Genomic DNA, 19283 nt, shown 5'->3' with positions numbered 1-19283 from the left:
AAATAGCAGTTAAAACAATAATAATAATTAATAATAATAAATAGCACTTTAAGGTTTACAAAATATTCTATAAAATACTATTTCATTTTACCTTAACAACAACTCTGGGAGGTAGATGCTATTGTTATTACCATTTACAGATGAAGAAACTGAGGCAGAAAGATAAAATGATTTGTTTCAGGTCCATACAGAAACTAAGTGTCTGAGGCTAGATTTGACTCAGGTCTCCTACCTTCAGCAGCTCAGTAGTACCATAGTAGATAAAGTTCCAGTCTTGGATTCAGAAAGACTCATCTTCCTGAACTCAAATCTGACTTCAGACATTTCCTAACTATGTCACTTCACTCTGTTTGCCTCTGTTTCCTCATCTGTAAAAGGAGCTAGAGAAGGAAATGACCAACCACTCTAGTATCTCTGCCCAAAAAAAAACCTAAATGAGTTCATAAAGACATGACAATTCATTACCAACTTCCTAACTAAGTTTGGGCCCTCTATTTATACCACCAGCTAACTGCTTCAAAATATTAAGTACTTATATTTTATTAAGTATATATTTGAGTATATGAGGGACCTTAATTCCCTCATGTATAAAATGAGGCAATTAGGCTCAATAATCTGAGTTCGTGTACCCCCACCTCTAAAATTCCAAGTAGAACATTGGACTACAGTGGTTTAAATCTAAGAATCAGAATCCCAGAGCTTCAGAGTAGGAAGGTGTGGCTGGGAACATTCCATCCAAGAAGTATTGTTTCTACAGGAACATCAACATGCGATCACCCATAGCAGCTATTGTTGGAAGACCTCCATTATGAGGAAGCTTACTAGTTCCCACGGCAGTCTTTTCCACTGAGATCCAAAAACTTGGCAGAAACTCAATGTATCTTGGTATGTGGGATGATTTCCCTTTGGACGCCATCTTCATTACCTACGTAGCATAATGGTTTTAAGCCAGAAGAGAACTTAAAGGTCCACTCCCTCATTTTAGTTACTTTCTGGGCCTCATTTGTAAAGTGGAGAAATGCTATTACCTGTCTTCCTGAATTATTTTGAGGATAAAGTGAATTAATATTTATAAATCCCTTCAAAAACCTTAAATCACTATATAAATGTGAGTGATAGTTATTATTATTGATGATGAAAAGCATTCAACAAAAATATTCCATACATATAAAGCATCTGCTGAATGCACAATGCCATGGTAGGTGCTGCCAGGGAAACAAATCTCCTAGCCTCGAGGAGCAGGCTAGTAGGAAGACATACATATAAAAAACTCAAAAATTCCCAGTAAAGGGATCTTCAGGCTAATTTATACACACACACACACACATACATATATATAATATATATTATATTATATATATATGTATGTGTGTGTGTGTGTGTGTATATATATATATACAGAGAGAGAGAGAGAGAGAGAGAGAGAGAGAGAGAGAGAGAGAAGAGTTGAGAAGAGACAAAACAGGACACATAACACACAACAGAATAAAACTAAAAAGATTCTGGGGATCATGTGAAGTCTGATCCACGATCCTCTCCCTGAGCTCAATGCCATTGGTCCCTTCATTTGTCCTCTCTCTTCCTGGTTCAATGACCATCCTCATTCACCCTGCTCATCCCTTCCTCTCTTTCTCTGACCAATTCAGTGGTTCATTGGGGGCCCGGCCACACTGAAGCATTTGCCCCATTGAAAATGCTTGCATGTCCCCAATTACTTAGATTTTTAATTCCTACTAACTAGTTCTTAGGTTCCATTAGTATTCAATTCCTATTAATGATGCTGATAGAGCCAAATCTGGGCATGAGCAGAACTGGAAGCTACTCTTGAAATGAAGTTTGAGGACTAGTAAAAGATTGCCCTACAAGTCTACCACGCTACTTAAAATACCCACCGCTAGTCTCTTTCCTTTGATCTAAGACATTATGATTTTAAAAGGCCCCTGTTAAAATTAAACCATGCTGTCTGCATGGAGTAATGCAGTAGGCAAGAAACTGATGGAACTTCCCCACAATCAGACCAATTTCCAGTCATTTCCTGGAAGCTTGCCTATTGCCTCCCGTGTTCCCTTCTCCCTACCACTCCAAAACCATTTCCCTGGTAGAATGTAAGCTCCTTGAGGGCAGACACAGTGTCACTTTCATGTGGGCATCCCCAGATCTTAGTACAGTGAGTACTTCATAAATTGTTTTTCATTCAAGCTATGACCACCTACTAGGACATTGGCTTAGATAAGTACAACAGACAAGCTTTCACCTTAGAAAGCAGAGCAAATAAGACCCAAGAACAAAGTTTAGATTGATTGTGATGGAAAGATTTGGGGAGGAGAAAAGGGAAAGATCAAGAATATGAACAATGCCCTGGAAAGATAAGCCCATCCAAGGATTCATTGAAAGGATGGGGACACAAAGAGAAGGGCCCAGGGGCACGCAAAAAGTAACCTGTGGTTCCCAAAAGAAGATGTGGGGGTAGAGATGACCTTTCTAAGAACTAGTGTAAGCCTTCATTCTAAGTCAGAAACTTCTATTTCCTTCCTCTTCGGAAACTTCATTGACTACTTAAAAGTATCAATTATATTGGTTCATAAACAAAAAGTCCAGAGCCTGGACTCCAACCCTTGTTTATCCAGCTTGGTGGCCTCAGATAAATCCTTAAAAACTGGATTGATGATGTTGGGCAAAAAATATGATCTCTCTGGTCTTTATTTATAAAAATAGGGAGTTAAACAACTCCCTAAACCAATGAGTTGGTATGATGTGGCTTTGAGCTTTAAATCTATGATTCTGTGACTAAACAACTTCTGAGAAATCGGCAAACTTTGAACCCTTAGGCCTTAGGAATGCTGTCCCCTGTCTGTTGTTAAAATTCTAAGATTTTGTGAATGTCTATGAAATATTTAAAACTCTCTTAATCCAGACTACATATATTTAGAAAATGTGCTCACTGGTTTCGGGTTGCATTGAATTTTGTTTAGTTAGCAGTAGAAGAAACAATAGTAGCAGCAGTAATCATGTTATAGTAATGGAAGCAGTAGCAATAATAGTAGATGAAGCAGCAGGAGTAATAGTAGTAAAAGCAGTAATTGTAGTAGCAGCATCAGTGGTAATAGTAGCAGCAAGCAGTAGCAGTAAAGTAAAGTAATAGTAACAATAGCAATAGTAATAGTAAAAATAATAGTAGCAATAGTAGCAGCAGCAATCATAATTGTAGTATTGCAGTAGCAGTGATAATAGTAGCGGCAGTAATTGTAGTAGTAGCAGCAGCAGTAATAATAACAGTAGCAATAGTAGTAGTAATAATAATTGTAACAATAGTAGCAGCAACAATAGTAATTGTAATATTGCAGCAGCAGTAGTAATAGTAGTGGCAGTAAGAATAGTAACAGCAGCAGCAACTGTAATTGTATTAGCAGCAGCAGCAGTAATTGTAATAGTAGCATCAGTGGTAGTAACAGCCATAGCAACAGCAGCAATAGTAGTATTAGCAGCAGCAGCAGCAACAGCAGTAGCAGTAGCAGTAACAGTAGCAGTAGAAGTAGAAGTAAGAGCAGTAGTAGCATTGATTGCCAGATGTCTAAAGTGCTCCACCTAGACTCAGGAAGACCTGAGTTCAAATTCAACATCAGAAAGTAGTTAGGTGTCCCTGGACCAAATCACTCAACCTCAGTTTCTTCATATGTAAAATAGGGATAATAATATCACCTTCTGGTCACAATGGGATCTTCATCACTTCAAGGACTTGACATTCTGTTCATGTACACGCTGCCTTCCTTTATCCCCAGTAGCCATAAATTGTAAGCCCCCTTCTACAATTTTAGTAAATTACTTAGTTGCTGTAACCAGTATTTCATTATTCTATGGTCAACTTAGTGATGAGCCTACCACTCTAATCTTGTTAATATTTCTTCATAGATAATATTAACATAATTCCCTCCCCCTCAATAGTATTAGCAAGGATACGAGAAGAATGTTTCGACTACTTATGAAAATAAGCTGTTTTCAAGCATACTTGAACATTTTCAAAGCATTCATTTAATCTGTATTTGAGATCCAAATTGTAAAACATTCTTCTCTATCATTGTAGCAGGTGCTCTAAGGACCTCTCTACTGGGCAACAATATTGGCCTAGTTTGAGCCACCATATCCACTTGAAAACAATTAAATTTCATTTCTTTTATTTAAAGATTCAGGCTGGATCGTCTCTTCACAAGTATTCCAAAGCAAAGAGTTTGTTCCTGTACTTCAGACAGCCAAATCAACAATTGGGTTGGACTTTCACGGTCACTACAGCATCCATCAAATAGTCTGTGGGTTAGCAAATATATAACTTTTCAGGAGAAAGTGGAACACTTGGGACAAAGGTGTCACTATAAAGAATGAACTCATATTTATCTTTGCTGACTTGCCATCAGCTTCCTGAAGCACTAGCTCTTCTTCTCAGACCAGTTCAAGGAACTTGCCTTTGGACCTTAGGGAGCCTATATTTCTCAACTTCCTATACTTCTCTGATTATTAAATCCTAACTGTACTTAATCAACCTCATGGAAGTTCTGGAGTCAACCAATTCCTTTGCATGCACCTGAGCTCTATTTACCTATCACATCCCATTGTTTCTGCTGTAAGATCTGGGTGCCCTTTTCTAGCATCCCAAATTCTATTTTCAAAATTATAGAGTTGAAAGGTCATCTGGTCCAACTCATACTCTCTACAACACACCCAGTAAGTAATCATCTAATCTCTACTAGAAGATCTCCCATTTTGGGGAACCACAACTCATATCATCCCATCCCACTTTTTAGGATGGGATTTTTTTTGCCAAAATTTTTTTTTGCAAATTTTGCCAATTGGCAAAAATCAAGCCTAAAGCTGCCTCTCTGCCACTTTTAACAATTGCTTTTAATTCTGCCTTTCGCTTCCTGACATCTCTTTAAATACTTGGTTGGCTATATCTTCTCCTCTCTTGAATAGACTTTCCTAGTCCTTCCAGCTGCTCACCAAATAGTTTATTCTCTAGTCCAGAAGAGTGAATTTTTCTAATATTTATTTATTTACCAAAGAGAGAATATGCAAATTTAGAAATAATGCAAGATTAAGGAATCCAAAATTAATCGAATCAACAAATAAATTGGCCTGTTACCATACTGAGTGATGTCTAAGCTTTCTAATGGACCATTTCACGTCCCCACAGGCTCTGAGCAGCTATTAGAGATGTCAAAAGAAGGGAGAACCCCACAGATTTCTTGTTATCAAATCACAAAACATTACTTATCATCTTCCTCCATTTTGTAAACCTTGTCTTTTTCCAGCTGTTGCTCCCCATCTGGTCCTCTTCTTCTCTATATATCCAAATTCAAGGGGACTCTTTAATGGGTAATAAATAAGAAGTAAATTGAACTTGAATTTATTCTATTTTTATTTCTGAGGATCCATTATTGCCCAAAACCTTCAAAGACCTGCTTTTCTTGTCAGAAAAAAATATGAGTACATATACTCTTAACTTTCATTTTCACAATATCAGGGTTCAATTCTTTTTTTCAACTTTCAAAAACATAAGGCCAGACTTCAAGTCACAAGCTATTACTGTGACAAATGGAGTCTCCAACACCTTGGTATCAAAACCACAGCAGCCATATCCTGCCATGATTCTAATAAAACATCCCCATCAGGAGCAACTTCACTTATAGTTTAGTAGGGGGAAAAATGACACAGTGATCCTTACACTGAGGGAGTTCAGGGCTCTCCAAGAGCTAACTTAAAGTCATTCAGAAAGGTCATGAAGGGGCACCTATGTAGTGCAGAGGATAGTACACCAGGCCTGAAGTCAGGAGAACCTGAGTTCAAATCTGGTCACGTCCTAGCTGTGTGACCCTATGCAAGTCGCTTAACCCCGTTTGTCTCAGAAGGGAGAAAAAAAAAGCATGGAGACAACATTTGGAAGCTAAGCTCCATGAATCTCCAGAAAGATATGGCACCATATTGTATGACTGGTCTTTACTGTGTGCTAAGTATTTTTAATACTTTCTAATATAACACTTAACCAATGCCCCACAGACTCTGGGTAGCTCTTACAGATGTCAAAAGAAGGGAGAACTCCACAGATTTCTTTTTATCAAATCATAAAAATTATTTATAATCTTCCTCCATTTTGGTAAGCCTTGTCTTTTTCCAGCTGCTGCTCCCATCTGGTCCCCTTCCTCTCTATATATCCAAACTCTAGCTAGGAGGTCCACCTCTGCCCTCTTTACCTTAGCTAGCTAAAAGTTGGAGCAGTGGTCAGACCCTGTGACTCAGCCTTCTCACCTGGGGCCCTATGTTGCTCACTTTGGCTACCTGAATTCCAATCTTTCAGTATTCTCAAAACTTCCCTAACTTCTTAGACCAGGTCTTGGGTCCTATGCAGGCAGTTCTGGCTGGAATCCCCAGACCTGGGCAATCCAGTTTGCCTAATCATCCACATTTTCTTTCTCTTCATCTGGTTGATTTTTACTTCCTTCAGTTTAGACAGCAGTGATTTAGAAGAAAGACCCCTTCACCAATAACAGATTTTACTTTTACACAGAAATTTGCTGGGTCACTCAATTTGCTTTTTTGTTTGTTTGTTTGTTTGTTTTTGGGTTGTTTTTTTTTTGCATGGCATTCATTAAGTGACTTGCGTGGTGTCACAAAACTAGTGGGTGAGATTGAATTTAAACTCAGATCCTAGTGAATTTGATGTTCAATCCAATGGGCCATCTATCTGCCCTCTCACCATTCATTTTCTTGTGCCATTCTTAGGAAGAGATCCACCCCAACATTCAAAATAACTTCCTGTTCACACTGTTAACTTACAGGAAAGCAAACATGTCTGGGGCCAGTTGTCATCATGGAGAAATAGTAGGTTTTACCTAACTTTCCAGAATAAAAATGGCTCTCTATTATCAAGGTTTTGTTTTTTATTTCCACCGGAAGCTTATTTATGAACAAATGCACTTGTAATAACATTATTTGATGTTGGTTCTATTGCATGCCTTCTTCCTCACTTGAACATTCAAATTGCTCTTTTTCTTTATTGATTATTGTCAGTCACAATTGTTGGGTACGGAAATGAGATGGATTTTGGCAATGTCCTTTTATACCAGTTTCTATAATGAGAAATGACTATAGACATTGCTACTTTCTGGCCCACTTGGAGACTTTGAATGCAGGGAAAGGATACAAATTCCCTTTTTAAGATTCTGAGCCATCTTCTTTTCAATCTATCATCATACAGTAATAGCCTCACATAACCTAGAAGCCCGGGGTAATGGCGAATGGCTCTGTAAGCATTGTGGCGATTATTACATAGGAAAAAACTCTTAAAGGGATTTCATTGGTATAGTATATGGAAAACTCCCAGTGAAAAAAGTCCATCCAAAGAAGTAAATTTACAACTATTCTCAAACTTAGAGCCTTGAAGAGTTGCTTGAGTATTGAAAGGTTTGGGATTAGAATTAACCATAAATTCAGGGGCAGGATTTAAATCCAGGCTTCCTAATTCCAAGATCAACCTTTTATCTACTATATCATAATAATAAAATAATAACAGCAACAGCAGTGATAATTGTTTTAAGGCTTAGAAAGCACAAACATCATGTCTTTAGAACTTCACAAAAACTTCATGAGGTAGATGGTCCAAGTATCATTGCCACGCCTGTATTACAAATAAGAACATATCACAGCTGTTAAGTGTTAGGGGACAGCATTTAAACCAGGCTTTCTTGGTTCTAGCTTCAGAACAAAAACATTAACTTTGTGAGATAGAAAGAAGAACAGAAGAAGAAAAGCATTGTTTTCCCACAAATATATACGAGGTAATAATGCTAATCACCTCGAGTCATGGTCAAAATGTTTGCAATCAATCATCTGAATTCACATTTGAAGATCACTTCCCTAATTCCTGATTAGAGACTGCCTGAGTAGCAAATTTCAATGCTATACTTAAGAATTAGGGGGAAAAAACGCGAGTAAAAGATGGTATCTTATAAGATAAAATAGAATACATTTTGATTTGTACTGTAATCTGAACTCAGTTTAGAGAAAGTTGGCTTACTTTTTTTTTCTCCACTTAATTGACTGTCTGAACATGAAACTATATTTTCCAAAACTAATTAGAATTTCTCCCTAATTAATATTCAGGACCCAAATATGTTATCTTTGCAATGTGATACATTTATTTTTTAAGTCAACCATGAAGGTAATTATATTCTTGCCTTCCTAAAAGTAGGTATGTTTTTATTCATTCTGCACATGTCTCTGCTTCCCTTTCAGGCAATGATCGAAGAAGCCCTCACCAGAGCAGAATCCTTCTCGGTCATGTACACACCGTTTGCAACAAAAGTAAGGCCTGACAAAATCGAGAAAGTAAAGGAGGTTTTCACAAAAACGCACCCCGCATATGTGGAGTATATGTACACAGGTAACAACCAACATGCTTCTAGTCATTTATGGTTATACTTAACTCAGTTTTTATCATGATAGTTAATTAAATATAGAGTTATGTGTAAGTGTATAATGAGAATGAAGGTTGATGGTTCATGATAAGATATTCTTTTAGATTTTGGTTTTAGTATTGTCTGTCCTTCCAGGTTCTCTTTGGACCTTTTCAACTATGCTCTCTTGATTTCTGTTTTCACTTCTCTCCACACTTGCTGATGTCCTCTGTGGCACAATTCTTCACAGGATCTATATGCAAAGACATCCCTGTCTTCTACCAAATAGGATTCCAAGAGACCCCAGATAATCAAGAGGGGAATGCCATGTTCCTCGTAGTCGTGCTTATGGGAAAAGGCCCATGAAATCCTGGAAAATGTATACTTAGTTTGGCGTCACTAGATCTGGATTTGAATCACAGCTCAAAGACTTGCTGTCGTACCCCTGGGACTTTTGTCAAAGTGCATCCGTCTCAGACATCTATCCACCGTATCACCTTGATGAAATCCTATCATCCTTGAAGCAACAGTAGTGAGTGAGTGTTGTCAACCATCCAGTGCCCTAAGGTCACAGCTCTATAAGGATCACTTGCTGGCATTTTCCAAACACTGCCTTTTATCGAGACCCTCATTTGGACAAAAAGACAGCTCGTGTCAGACAGAAAAAAGGTTGGGACCAGTTTGTCAAGAAACCTTTCAGATCAAATTCTTGAACTATCGACTGTTCTTTCAACAAGGTGCTTAAGGTTTACCAAATAAAACCGGCAGATGATAATGAATCATAAATCTCAGGGGACCTGCTGGAAGAGTGTCTGGCTGGGGAGAACAAGGGAGAGCAGAGTCCTTTGCCTGTGGGACAATTGTCTCTCATCTGGTTATCGTGAGCCCTAGTTAAGAATAAATGAAAGGCCAGATGACCAGCTCAGATTTCTCGGTTGTACAATTGTACAGTCTGGGCATTTTATATTTCTTCCAGATCTCAGAAGATTCAGAGACAGGGTTTTGTGAGAAAGGCTTGGCACTTGGAAGTCCAAAGAGCTGAGTTCTAGCCCCACCTCTGACCCTGATTATCTGTGTGTTCTTAGGCAAGTCACCCCCTAATAGAATGTAAGTACCTTGAAGATAGAATGGATCCATTTCTGTCTTTGTATCAACAGAACTAAGCATAGCACCTGGAGCTTAGTGGATGCTTAATAAATGCTTGGCATGTAACTACCAAACTTGACATCAAGGAGCTGATGTCACAACATGCAAATGAATTGGATTAAAGTGAGGGGTGCTGTGCAAAGTTACCAGCCTCACTTTCCCCTCCAGAACCATCTGGCCAGTAGTCAGATTAAATCAGGAGATGGTCTTGGAGCTAGCACTTGGACAGCACTCCAGACTTAGAGTCAAGAAGGGCTGAGTTTAAATTCAGTCTCAGGCACTTACTAGCTGAGTGATCTGCACAAGTGACTTCATCTCTGTTTGCCTCAGTTTCCTCATCTGTAATAAGGAAATGATTATAATAGCACTTACCTCCCAGGCTTGTTGTGAGGATCAAATGAAATAATATATGTACAGTATTTGGCACAGTGCCCAGCACATAGTAGGTGCTTAATAAATGTTTGTTCCCCTATGATTGATTCATCTCTCTATATTCTACTTCCCATCATTTGCAAACTGAGGAAGATGGGATATGTCACCAGTTCAGTTTTTGATCCTTTTTTTGTCATTGATGCTTTTGCCAGTCTGATGACCTTTGCTAGAAGAGGCCATCTGGTGGAGCAGGAGAAAGAACTCTGAGACTAGAATTAGGAAGCTTCAGTTCAAATCTAGCTTAAACACTGAGAAGCTGATAACTGGACAAGCCTCTTGGCCTAAGTTTCCTTATCTGTAAAATGGGAATAATAACAGCGCCTTCCTCACAGGGTGGTTGTGAGAATTAAAAAGAGCATCATTAAGAGTATCTAGTACAGTCTTTGGCATACAGTAGGTACAACATAAATGCTTATTCTCTTCCTTCCCTTTCCCTTAAATGTATAAAATAAAATACCTAAGATTAGCCGGTAAGCCAATTATATTGAAATTCAGTTAACAGTTTTTTAAACAAGTTCATGGACTCAAGTTAACTACCCCCAGAGTAACTAATTCCTTAATGTCTCATCCAACTCCAACATCCAAGGTTCCATAAGCCATGATTTCAGTTGTATGACTAATCTCTTCACCAAAGCAAACCACAAGTTCTCCATGCCTTACTGAGCTAAGTGGCAAGTCACTGTGACCAAAATATTGACGACCTTGTGTCTAAAATCATGGCGATGAGTCTCTCCCAACTTAATTCTGTTTTCAGATGGCAAATACATAAGGTTTGTTTGTTTGTTTTGCTGAGGTAATTGGGGTTAAGTGACTCACCTAGGGTCACACAGGTAGGAAGTGTTAAGTGTCTGAGGCCAGATTTGAACTCAGGTCTCCTGACTTCAGGACTGGTGCTCTAGCCACTGCATCTAGCTGCCCCAGAATACATAATTCTTTATGTAAAAGTATTCCTGTTTTCCATCAAAGCTTAGAAATCCTTTTTTTTTCCTATTCTGACTTTGTATATGAGCATTAGCAGAGCATAGAGGCAGCTGGCCTTTAGTCAGAAAAACCTGAGTTCAAGGCCTGCCTCTGTGTTCCCTGTAGTAGTTCACAACCTCTCTGTGCCCCCCAGAAACTCTCCACGACTAACTATATTGCAGAACAGAGCCAAGATACATTCTTCAATGCAGAGTTTCCTGATAGAAGCTCCCTTCACAAATGAAATCCAGTGTTCATGTCTTCTCTCCCTATAAAATGTAAGCTTTTATTATCACAGTATCATCTTTTTTATCTCCATGCCTAGCCATGGGCCTGGCACAAAGCAGGTGCCTAATAAATGTCCCTTTGAGGATGAAGCCACAATATATTATAGAATTTTCATAGAATAATAGGATCATAGATGAAAGAGACCCTAGAAGCCATCAGGTTGACATCCACCTCCTCCACTTTATGGAAGAGAAAACAGAAGCACCAAGAAATTGTACCTTAATAATATCCAACATTTATATAGTGCTTGATGTACATTATCTTATTTGATCCTCACAATGACTCTATGAGGTAGGTGCTATTACAGATGAGGAAACTGAGACTGGGGAGGGTTTAAATGGCTTTCCTGTAACCACATGACTAGTATCAGTGGTAGAATCAGAGCCTGATCTTGCTGATTCTAAATCTAGTGCCATATATCCATTGGCCTGTGATTTGCAAAGTTCCATTTTATTATTCTTGCAAACACCTTCAAAACACTAGATCTACACAAAAACAATCTCCCCCATTGCACTCAGACATGGATGCCTAAAGATGATATATCTGCATATGAGGTGACATGTATGCACAGAGAGGGGGGTGGAGGAGCAAGGGACAGAAGAAAGGAGGGAGGAAGGCAAGGAAGGAGGGAGAGAGGGGGGAGAGAAGCGGGGAGAGAGAGAAGGAGAGAAGGAGGGAGGGAGAGGGAGATACTTAATACCTCCTATTCTCCAATGGGGAGTAGATGAGGGCTGGCAAATGCTTCAGCATCTTGGAAAAAATGCCCACACTCAGGTCACCTTCTTTCAACCCAGATAGTTCACCCCTCACTGATCACATGACTGGGAAAAATGTCCTGCTCTCTTTTGGCAAGGGAGGCAACTAATAGTAATGGCAGGAAACCATGAAGAGGTGCCTCCCCTGAACAGCTCACTTCCACACTAGCCTTTCCCAAATAAATATTCACCAATTGCATCCATTTTCAACCATCTAAAAATACTTTTATTAAACATACCTGCTAAACTTAAGGCTGCATTAAGACTGAAAATTATCTTCTCTTCAAAGACTTTGCCTTACAAATAATATATGCCAAATTGGGTAAGAAACACTTAGCTGCTATATAAATGCTCGTCATTATTATTTCTGTTATCATAACATAATTTTAAATGCCAGTTTTAGATGCTGTTTACCATCTGGGTTACCTTAGTTAAAATATTTAATATCACCAAGTCTTAATTTCCTTATCTGAAGATGAGAGGACTAGGCTAGCTGACTTCTAAGGTCCCTTCCAGTCCTGGATCTATCTTCTTTGAGTCCATCTCTAATGTTTTACAGGCCAACAATGTTTACAAAATCTACTGTTTGTGTTCTGTAAAATTGTTTTTTGTTCCTTTGAGGAAGGGTGGAAAGCAAAGGACATGATTAGACCCACGGACGTCTGAATTCACATAAGAGCTGAATGTGTTATCACAAGGCTAAACTATATATTGCTTGGGGAGGGAACGTACTCATTGTAAAGTAGAGCAGCAGCTACTCATTTTTCTTGTTAAAAGAAAAACTCAGCTTGATTCATGCTGGGTAGTCTGTGTACATCAAATAAATAACAATTTCCTAGCACCAGAATTTCTTTCTTTTCATTTATAAAGTTTTGCCTGGGATTTTATTCATATATTCCAGCAAAAAGAATGCAATTCTGCATATTTTTTCTACAGCCATGGCTGTATTTTAATAATAATAAAGTAATCTAATAAGCATATGCTGACTTTTCTTGATGGAAATATCAAGATTTATTTATGGAATAAGTAAACATTCAGTAATCCTTAGTAATGCTTAATAGAAAAAGTTTTCTGGTTCAGATATCAATTACTTCAGCACTTAGGTGGATGAAATAATACTTTATCTCATCAGTCCAATTTAATTCCCAAGAGTAAATATATAGTTCTACAGAATGAATATATTGTTTTTAAATAGACCTATAAAAGTTACTTTCCAGTTAAACAGATAGCTTTCAGTCATCATTTACCAGTAAAGATAATACATCTTTATGCTAGCTAAATCACAAAATTAGTATTCTTCCCTCTATTTCTTCATTCTAAATGCCATCTGGAAAAGTACTAGGAATGTTTTATAGCTCAAACAAGAATTTTTGAGTTCAAACTCTTTCTTCTTTATAACCAGCCTCTGAAAGGGGACAGAATATAGACAGTCTAGTAAATAGTATCCTTCCACATCGTGAAATAAATGGATTTGAGCAAAATTGTCATAAAGTCAATTAGTATAATGCAATCCATATTTGACTCATTTGAACTCTTTATGTAATGTGTACCATTATACAAAGGATGAGTTTCCAAAAGAAAAAAAAAATCCCCAATAGAAGTATTCCATAGATTATCTTCCCTATGTGCCTGGATCTTTATCTTTTTCTTTTTCTCTCTTAAAAACATCACCCCTCTTTCCCTGTTTAGCTGTCCATCTCTCTACATAACTGACAACATTTGTTCAATAATGTCCCCTATTGCTCATGATGGCTCAAATCATTGTTAGTGGTGTGCTACACCCTACGTATGTCCACCATGTGGCTTACCAGAATCTTGGGGGTTTGGAGTTGTTTGTAGTTTTTATTCTCCTAAGATCATGTTTTTTTTTCATGATTTGTCCCTAAATAGCATCAGAAAGAGGACATTATTGTTCAAGAAATAAACTGTCATTTTGCAAGCACACTGAAGTCATCAAAAATACTGCCCAGTTTCTGAAAAGAATAGCCTAGTCGCTTCGTTGTACCCAGTTCTGAGATCAGTACCTTATCCATCATCAACACCTGTCAGAGTCAACTTATTGATTAACTTTGTGGGCTACTCATCCAGCTGCATGTTCTAATCTGAGCAATGTGAGTTTTTCATCTACTTTGTTTAATCATTGTGGATAGAAAAAAAGGCCCCAGCAAATATTTTTTAAATGACTGATATGTTCCAGGCACTATGTTAAGCTCTTTATAAATACATCTCAACTAATTAGCCCAAAACTTTTTGTACTTGTAGCTAAAACTTCAAGTTTATTAGCAAAATGTATCATTTAAAGAACACAAATCGGATCAAACTTTTGGATATATTAGTTTCATTACCCGTATTGTCGATGACATATCAGATAATCCCTTTTCATCGACTTGCAAACATTTGATTGTGCTATTGTCCTGAAGCTAATTCTATTTTTGTAGGTATTAACTATAGAAAACCACTGACCACACATCATGTCACTAGCATTAGCCAATAGGTAAGAATTAGCATTAGGTTATCACTAAGAAACATCATGATTTCAAGTCAATCAGTCGAGAAATATATATTAAGTCCCTTCTACAGGCCAAACAACCATCATAAGCACTGGGAAGGGAAGGAAGGCAAAAGTCCTTGCTTTCAGGGAGTTCAGTCTAATGGGGAAGACAATAGGCAAGCAAATGTGTAGAAACAAGAATCCAAGATAAATTGAAGCTAATCAGCAGAGGAAGGGAATTAGAATTAAGGGGAATCAGCAAAGAGGATTTTAGCTGAGACTTGAAAGAAACCAGGAAAACAAAAAAGGAGGGGATTCCAGGTGTGAGGTTTTGCCACGGAAAATGCCCAGAGTTAGGAGTTAAGAATGTCTGGTTCTACTAACACCAGGTGTGAGGTTTTGCCAAGGAAAATGCCCAGAGTTAAGAGTTAAGAATGTCTGGTTCTACTAACAGCAAAAAGGTCAGTGTCAAAAGAAGTCTGGAAAGGTAGGAAGGGGTCATTTAATGGAGGACGTTAAAAGACCGACAAAGACTTAACCCCTTCTTGCCAATGAAATTTGTTAATCAACTACACCAAAGGCATGGGTAACCATCAAGGCTTATGAAGTCCATAAGGATTTCAAGTGAAATTTAATTGAATTAAATAAATTAATTCAATAAATAAGTTATGTTCATTAAGCTATATAAATAAATAAATTGTTTTATTGAATGCATTTATTAAATAAGTTTATTGGATAAATTTAATTAAATTACCTATATGTATTAGCCATATGAGTTATTTGCCCAACCAGTTTTTTTGCAAAGTCTGAGAGAAAGAACTAAATTCCCAGAGGCTGAGTCCTACCTCTGCAGGATTCATAGGATCTAGATCTAGAGGTAAAAAGGACCCAGCAGTCCATTCCATCACTTAAACCCAAAGATTAAGTAAAGTTCCTACAGGTCACATGAAAAATAAGGTCAGAGGCAAGAATTGAACTCAAGACTTCTAGCTTCAGAGCCAGGGCTCTTTCCAGTGCCCATGCTTTGAGACAAATGCTTCAGAATCACAAAAGTCAATATGTTATTATTTTCATTGAGTGTAACTTTTCTTATAGAAATCATATGTGTTCTGATGGGAATAGATCTCGGAAATTATAATGGAAGTCAAGGGGAATATTTGTTTTGTTCTCTAGCTATTCTCTTTACACAACTCGTTTTTCCCTCAACAACACCTTGAATTGTGGGATTCAAGGACAAGCAACCTATTCTTTTAAAGTGAAAAGAGAGTTCTTCTTTATTGGAACAGGAATGATAACAAACCATGGGAAAGTTGCTTGTTTCTTGCTGTTGTGAACTTGGGGAGAATTTCCAAGAAAAGGAGAATAGCAATTTTAAAAGAGGACCAAATAAAACCCAGAAAGTGACAGATGAAGGACAAAGTATTAACATTGAAAGGAGTGAGGTGTGAGCCAAGCTCTGAAGCAGAACAGAAAAATAGAAGAGAAAGCCTGCACAGTCCCATCTCATCCCCACCCCCAAACAATGGGGACCCTTAGAAGAGAAGCTTTACACTATAGCAACATGTCAGACCATTTTGTTATGGACAAAGCGCGAGGAAATAGTATTGCTTCAAGAAGATAAAAGCTCTCAAACCTACAGAACAGAGGCTATTTCAAAGAAACCATAGGCTGAGTCTGTATCCCAAAAAGGTCATAAAAAGGGAAAAGGACCCACATGTGCAAAAACGTTTGTGGCAGCCCTTTTTGTAGTGGCAAGAAACTGGAAACTGAGTCGATGCCCATCAGTTGGAGAATGGCTGAGTAAGTTAGCGGATATGAATGTTATGGAATATTATTGTTCTATAAGAAACAATCAGTAGCATGATTTCAGAAAAGTCTGTACTGATGCTAAATGAAGTGAGTGGAACGAGGAGAATATTGTATACAGCAACAAGATTATGTGGTGATTAATTCTGATGGATGTGGCTCTTTTCAACAACTAGGTGATTCAGGCCAGTTCCAGTAGACTTGTGATGGAGAGAGTCATCTGAATCCAGAAAAAGGACTGTTGGGACTGAATGTGGATCAAAGCATAGTAGCTTTTGTTTGTTTGTTTTGCTAAAGCAATTGGGGTTAAGTGACTTTCTCAAGGTCACACAACTAGAAAGTGCTAAGTGTCTGAGGTCAGATTTGAACTCAGGTCCTCCTGACTAAAGGGCTGATGCTCTATCCATTGTGCCACCTGGCTGCCCCCAAAGCATAGTGTTTTTACCTTTTGTTGTTGTTTGTCTGCTTGTTTGTTTGTTTTTTCCTTCTCATTTTTTTTTCCTTTTGATCTGATTTTTCTTGCACAGTATGAAAAATATAGAAATGTGTTTGGAAGAATTGCACATGTTTAACCCATATCAGATTGCTTTTATCTAGGGGAGGGGGAAGGAAGAAGGGAAGGAGAAAAATTTGGACAAGGTTTCACAAAGGTTAATGTTGAAAGCTAACTTTGCATGTATTTGGAAAAATAAAAAGCTATTATAAAAAAAGAAAAAAAAATTCTTTTTGAATAAATTCACCATGATTAGTTCACTCCAAATCTCCTAAGAATTTGGAAAGACTACAATGTACCCCTCTGTGTTTTAAACTCCTCATTCAATGACTTCACTGATATTTAAAAGCAGAGAGCTCTGTCCTGGATCCAAAGATTGGTTCTTTCATTTCCTTGCTGTATGACCTTGGGCAAGTGATATTATCTTTCTGAGCCCATTTCCTAAGCTGTAAAATGGGAGTTGATGGACTAGAAGATCATCAAGGTACCTTCCTGCTCTCCATCCATGATACTCAGGTCTTTTGATTCATACCACATACATAAGAATCATATTGAAAAAAAGAAGTCACCATAGATTCTGACTCTTACTACTCTTACACATATGATGGTGATTCTTATGTCTTCTCAGGACTTCAGTTTCCTCATCATATAAATTACACATTTGGACTAAATGATCTAAATAGCCACTTCCAGCACAGAGCTGTAGGCCTGGAGTCAGAAAAACCTAAGCTCCTATGTTGACTCAGACACTTACAAATTCTGTAACCCTGGACATGTTATTTAATGCCTATCAGCCTCAGTTTCCTCACTTATAGAAATGGAGATTCTAATAGCACCTGCTTCTCAGGACCATCATGAGAATAAAATGAGATTTTTGCATTTGCAAAAGTACTTTGCCAACCTTAAAAGATTATAAAAATGCTGTCTGTTTTTATCATTAAATGCTATGATCACATCAACTAAGTCCTATACTTTAATTTGTTTTCCTACTTTCACCTTGAACTAAGAAAACATGGTTGAGAAGGTCATAAATTAGAATTGAAAAGAGACCATCAGTTCCAATCCCCTCATTTTACAGATAAGGAATTGACACTCAAAGGCATTAAGTGACTTGTTCAATGTCACGCAACTTGTAAGGGTCTGAAATACAATTTGAACTCGGGCCTTCTTGACACCAAGTACAGAAGACTACCATCTGTTTGCCAAAGTGCTAGATCCCATTAAAAGTATGATGAGATAATTATGCAATCTCATATCTTTGAAGTCTTCTATACCAATAACCAGTCATTCATAATCTAAGATAATAGAACTAAATTTTAGTCTAGACAGTAGTCACCAAGTGATATAGGACATCAAACTTTTAACTTCATTGGCTCCATGTTCTAACCAGCTTAATTTAACAGCTAGATACCACAGTGGATAGGGCTGAGTTCAAATCCTACCTCCGAAAATACTAGCTGTCTGATTGTACCTTAGTTTTCTCATCTGCAAAATGGGGTAATTATATTACCTGACTCACAGGTTATTATAAGCATCAAATAAGATAGTATATGTAAAGAGCTTTTAGAACATTATATAAATACTAGTTGGTTATTATTATTATTATTAAGAGGCATTATGAGGCTAGGACAGGAAAGAATTCTGGACTTGACGTAAGAGGATAGAATTAAAATCTCAAGCCTGCCACTTACTATCTTTATCATCTAAAGCAAGTCACCTAATATTTCTGGACCTCAATTACTCTCATCTTGAAAAAGAGAGTTAGATTAGATCATTTTTGAGCTCTCTTCCAGCTCCAAATTTATGATGCTATGAATCAGTCAATCAGTGAGCATGATCAAGCACCCACACTTCTTGTACTAGCAAAAAACTGGGAGTAAAGAAAATGCCCATGATTGGGAAGTGGATAAACATAATGTGGTACATAAATGTAATGAAAATTTTTCATAATCTTTCTAAATTCTAGTGCCTTCAGTCTCTTGATTATTTTCTATTTATCCAACATAGAGCTTGTTTATACATATTTGTATGTTGTCTCCCCCATTAGATTGTGAGTCAGGATCTATATTTTGCCGTTCTTTGTATCCCCACATTTAGAACAGCATAATAGGAGCTCAATAAATATTTACTGACTATATTTCTATATTGAAATGGGGTAAGAGAGCAGAAGGGAAAGTATTGCACTGCGGAGCACTTGTGTTAAGTTTTTTTACCTGGTTCACTTGAAAGTGAGAATAAGGGATATCATTTCCCCCAGGTCTTCTCCCATGATTATGTATTCTTCATCATATGCACCTCTATTGTGTTAGTGATTTCCATATCTTCCTTATTCTTTTCTTCCCAGTTTCCTTCCCATTTTTGTCTACAAAACAGGACGAAACCATATAAGCCCTCTGTCATTTTTACCTTCTCTTTGACACAATGGTATTACGATTCTAATATTCCTTATTTCCCTGTTAACATTTTCC

At 37.6% G+C, this 19283-nt stretch overlaps 1 protein-coding gene across 5 annotated transcripts in view; it reads left to right on the top strand.

Moving 5' to 3' along the window:
* SPATA16 (spermatogenesis associated 16) overlaps nucleotides 1–19283 on the top strand; it is a 261200-nt gene that overhangs the window by 185071 nt on the left and 56846 nt on the right. For all 5 annotated transcript variants that reach the window (XR_004232757.1, XM_031957676.1, XM_031957674.1 and 2 more), the window contains one exon: nucleotides 8284–8431. Coding sequence is in view for 4 of the 5 variants with exons in the window: in XM_031957676.1 (XP_031813536.1) it covers nucleotides 8284–8431 (148 nt within the window). In the remaining variant the exon portion in view is untranslated. The remainder of the gene's footprint in view (nucleotides 1–8283; nucleotides 8432–19283) is intronic.

This window comes from Sarcophilus harrisii, chromosome 3 (genome assembly GCF_902635505.1).
Source record: "Sarcophilus harrisii chromosome 3, mSarHar1.11, whole genome shotgun sequence".
NCBI classification, from domain to species: Eukaryota; Metazoa; Chordata; class Mammalia; order Dasyuromorphia; family Dasyuridae; genus Sarcophilus; species Sarcophilus harrisii.
Note: the sequence above shows the minus strand (reverse complement) of the source record. Positions and strands in the feature narration are given on the sequence as shown.